Source organism: Pterocles gutturalis, unplaced genomic scaffold (assembly GCF_000699245.1).
Source record: "Pterocles gutturalis isolate BGI_N339 unplaced genomic scaffold, ASM69924v1 scaffold11822, whole genome shotgun sequence".
Classification (NCBI taxonomy): domain Eukaryota; kingdom Metazoa; phylum Chordata; class Aves; order Pterocliformes; family Pteroclidae; genus Pterocles; species Pterocles gutturalis.
The window spans coordinates 1104-5494 of record NW_010115439.1 but is presented as its reverse complement, the minus strand read 5'-3'; the positions used below and the strand labels follow the sequence as shown (position 1 = coordinate 5494).

Here is a 4391-nt window from a genome sequence, read left to right as displayed (position 1 = left end):
CCTGGCAGAGGCTGTTTTTTGAAGGCAGCACAGAGAGCAACTCCCAAAAATAATCAGTATCCAAAATGAAAATTTATTTGTTTTCCTTTACAGCACAGCGAGGGGCTTGGCCATGAAATGAAGGGGGGTACGGGGTAGCCCCTGCCACCACAGGGCCAGGGACCGACAGGGCTGTCGTCATGCCAGGGCAGGGGCAGAGACCAGCCAGCGCCTCTTCTGGGGGACAACACGGTGACAAGGTCAGGGTCAGATGAAAACAGATGCAGGGGTAGATACATCCCCATTTGAGGGTGTAGTTACCACCTGCAACACCTTGGCTGGACACCAGCCCCAGCTCAGTGGGGTGATGCAGGGGGGCACAGGCCAGTCCCAGGGCCAGCCCCCTCCCAGGGACCCCATGGGGACAGCGTGGGAGAGGTAGAGTACATGCCTGCAAGAGTTTAATCAAGACATCTCTGTGCCACTGCCGGATCAGCAGCCCTGATTGGTCCCATGCCGCTTTATCTCATGCTGGCATCGGCCAAACAGACCAAGCAGCTTCCCCCCTGCCCCGCTTCAAGAAACACCCCAAATCTCTATGTACAGACTCAGCGTGCCACGTCAGTACAAAAATATACACAAAAACTCTACAGATCCCAGCTCAGTAGATCAAAACTCAGTTATAAATCACAGTGCACAGGACAGCATCAGGCCCAGGGAGTGATGGGGTTCCCCCACGAGCTCGGCACGCCACAGGCGCACCCCAGCATGGTGTGGGGGCACATCATCCTCCTGCCTCGTGGAGTCATTTCTCATCCAGCTTGCAGAACAGGTACATGGAAACTGCCATGGCTGCAATCTGGGGTGAAAAGACTCAAGTCAGCTCCCCAAGTGCCCCCCCCCACCCCAGCCCCAGCATGGGCTTGGGTCACAGCCCGTTGCACCCATCCCCAGCGCAGACAAGGAAGAAGAGATGGATGTGCTCAGGGAAGAAGGCTCGGTAGCCACCCTGGGGCAGACAGTGGTCCATTGGGCTGCCCCAGTTCCCTGCAGCCCCTCAGCCACCCAGGTTGGCCTCAGCCCCACCGCTTACCTCCTGGCACAGCAACGCTCAGGGACTCACCTCCAAGGCAGCAATACCGGCTGCCACGCCGCCCACCACACCTGCGTTACTCCTGATATCTTGCACGATCTTACTGAAACAACCCTGCAGGAGGCAACCAAGTAGGTGAGGACAAGCAAGGGGTAGCGATCCCCTAACTGCTGGGGCACAGCATCCCTGGAAAGGGAGGTGCAGTTCTCTATGGAGCAGGTCTGGGGGCTTCAGGTGACAAAGCATCTCAGACACTTCTCAGGCCAAAGCACAGTATTGAGGGGAGAAGAAGGGGAAGAGGCAGGAAGATCACACAAAAAGGCAGAGTGGTACCTTGGTTCATGCTCAGCTCCAGTCACACAGAGCTCCCATTATAGCCAGAGCAATGGCAGCAGCTTGGCTTGTCTTCACCAAGGCCACCCCAGAACCCCCCAGGATTTAAAGCCCATGGGACCACCATGTCCAGAGCTGGAGCTTCTCATACCAAGGCACACCCCAAACCAGGCTCTGCCAGAAGGCAAGAGCCGCTGGTGCATCCATACCGGGACGGCATCTTGGATAGCAGCTTCTTCACCACAGGGCACCTGGTTATTACAGCAGGGCTCCGGGTAGGTTTTATTTTTATCATTCCAGGGCGAGCCAGTGAAGTCTGTGTAGTTATTCAGGCCACAGCAATGAGCCTAAGAGGGAGAGAGAAGAAGGGATGGAGAGTGCATCCTGCAAGATTCCCTCCCGGGTCAGACATGGTCCCCATGGAGGGGGTCACCCAGCTCAGTCCAGTTCTGGGGGCATGTTCAAGGGCCTTCTTGGGACCAGGATTTTGCCCCACGCTCCAGCACACACAGCTCTTATCCCAGCCACAGGACTGCTAGATCCCAAGTGGGTAGGTCCCAGGCACCTGGGAAGCTGATGGGGTGGTGAGAGCTCAGCACATCCAGGACCATGATGATGTCCCCATTCCCATCCCAGTGGCCCACTCAGGTGTGCACCACCAAGGCTGTGCTGGAGCGTCCTGACCCACAGGTGGGAGCCCCAGGGGTCAGCGCACCTCCTTCATGGTGACATCCCAGATCTGTGTGAGAGCCTGGTCCGCCCCGTACTTCTGCTTCAGAAGAGGGGTCACTACAGCCGTCAGCAGCGACTCTGCCTGGAAGGAAGCAGAGAAACACCATCAGAGAAAGTCTTGGTGAGCACCACAGAGCCAAGAACCTCCATACTGGTCTCAGGCCATGGGGAGGAGGCCAACCAGACCCACCATGGCCAGGAGCACATCACACTGTGTCCCTTTGACCCAAGGACAGCTTGGCCCCTTCCCCACTAACTCGTGCTTTATGGCACCAAGGCTGCTTATGACCAGTGAGTCATCTGATAAGCAGCATAACCGAGGGAGCCAGGAATGACGTTTGCCCTGCGGTTGACTTCTCCGGTGCCTAATGAGGCAAAGTCACCTTTCTCCCCAGGTGGTTTCTCAGATGCCTAATAAAGGGCTGAGTTTGCTCAGCATAAAGCATTAGGGACTTCCTCTCCCATGACGCTCCTACCGTCAGAGGTGGAGAAGTGTCAAGGCTAGGCTAGTACTGGACTAAGGGATTTGAAAGAAAGAAGTGGGCAAAACTGGTACCAAACCCTCATTTATTTAGGGCAATGGGAATCCCTGTTCCCACCACCCTCACCCCGGCCAGGCCACCCCAGCTGGTGCCAGCAGGGACCAGCATCCCTTCCTCCTGCAGCAGTGCCCACCTCTCAGCTTCCCCATCCATGGGCAGCACTGCCAGCCCCCTGAAGTCCCAAGGGGTTGGACAGGTCCCAGATTAGCCAAACCCAAGACTCAGATATGCTACTCACAAGACCTGTGTAGACCAGAGCCACCACGGCAACAGCAATTTCGGCAATCAAGATGATTAGCACCACCGTGAAGAACTAGGACACAGGAAGGGGAGGAAGGTCAAAGCAACAGCCAGAGTCCAGAGGGCCCCCCAGGAACCCATCTGCTTCACAAGGGCCAGCAGCACCCTCCCTCAGGCCTCAAGCCCTGTCTCATTGCCTTGAACTCTTCTTCAAGGCAGAAGCAGAACAATCTCGGGGTCCTCCAACCCTCCCTCTGCATGGGGCTGACCTCTCTGGACATGCTCCAAGAGAGACCTCTGCTCAGCATCAGTTTCTGCTTCTCTTCACCTTTGCCCAGGGCAGACTTTGGGTCCAACATTGCCTTCTACTACATGGGAACACCCAAGGAGGACACCTCTACAGAGAAATCTGTCCCTCAGACCTCCCCCACCAGAGAGACAGGTCAAATGATGCTTGATAAGGAGCTAAGTCAGGTCCATACCATCATCAGGAGACACTTGCTGTCCCTCATGGCGCCGTAGCACCCAAGGAAGCCAAGCACCAGCAGGATGGCACCGATGACGATGAGGACGTAGCTCACATTCAGAACCTGCAGGACGCTAGAGGAGAGCGTCCCAAATATCTCCAGGAATGACTTTGCATCCACTGTGACCCAGATGCCAACTCCCAGGAGGGCTGCGCCACCGAGCTGGGAGGAAAAAGACAACGTCAACTCACAGGCAGGCAGAGATCTGGGATTTGGGGTAGGTCCTGGTGCAGGTATTTCTCCCCTCTGCACGTTTTCACCATACCAAAACAAGACTTTGTGGCCACTGAGGGCAGCTCAGGGTGTTGTCACCACACACTTGGGATGGCTGGATGGGTCACTACCCAGAAACACACCCCACCACCAGCACGTCCCCAGCTGTGGTGTCACAGCTGCCCCTTCCCCTGCCCAAGGGGTTTTAGTGCCAGCAGCAGTATTTCTCCCCTCTGCACGTTTTCACCATACCAAAACAAGACTTTGTGGCCACTGAGGGCAGCTCAGGGTGTTGTCACCACACACTTGGGATGGCTGGATGGGTCACTACCCAGAAACACACCCCACCACCAGCACGTCCCCAGCTGTGGTGTCACAGCTGCCCCTTCCCCTGCCCAAGGGGTTTTAGTGCCAGCAGCAGGGCGGAACCCCCCATGCAGGACAGCCAAGCCAGCAGTGCCACCAGCTACCCCTGACCCCAGAGGGGCCCACATGGCCAGCTCAGACACTGGCCACCATCATCCTGCCACAAGTTCCTCCATCCAAGGAAGCTTTTTAGTGCCAGCAGCAGGGCGGAACCCCCCATGCAGGACAGCCAAGCCAGCAGTGCCACCAGCTACCCCTGACCCCAGAGGGGCCCACATGGCCAGCTCAGACACTGGCCACCATCATCCTGCCACAAGTTCCTCCATCCAAGGAAGCTGCCTGCTCACCTCGGGGAGCAGCTGCACA

General features: G+C 57.0%; 1 protein-coding gene across 1 annotated transcript in view; it reads right to left on the bottom strand.

Annotated features, from left to right (window-relative positions):
• Window positions 1-784: 784 nt before the first annotated feature.
• The window catches only part of TSPAN1 (tetraspanin 1), a 4527-nt gene continuing 920 nt past the window's right edge, over window positions 785-4391 (bottom strand). The window contains exons 2-7 of the mRNA XM_010075175.1: window positions 3402-3608; window positions 2918-2992; window positions 2121-2219; window positions 1615-1752; window positions 1103-1186; window positions 785-838 (exon numbers count right to left, since the gene is read on the bottom strand). Coding sequence (XP_010073477.1) covers window positions 785-838; window positions 1103-1186; window positions 1615-1752; window positions 2121-2219; window positions 2918-2992; window positions 3402-3608 — 657 coding nt within the window. The remainder of the gene's footprint in view (window positions 839-1102; window positions 1187-1614; window positions 1753-2120; window positions 2220-2917; window positions 2993-3401; window positions 3609-4391) is intronic.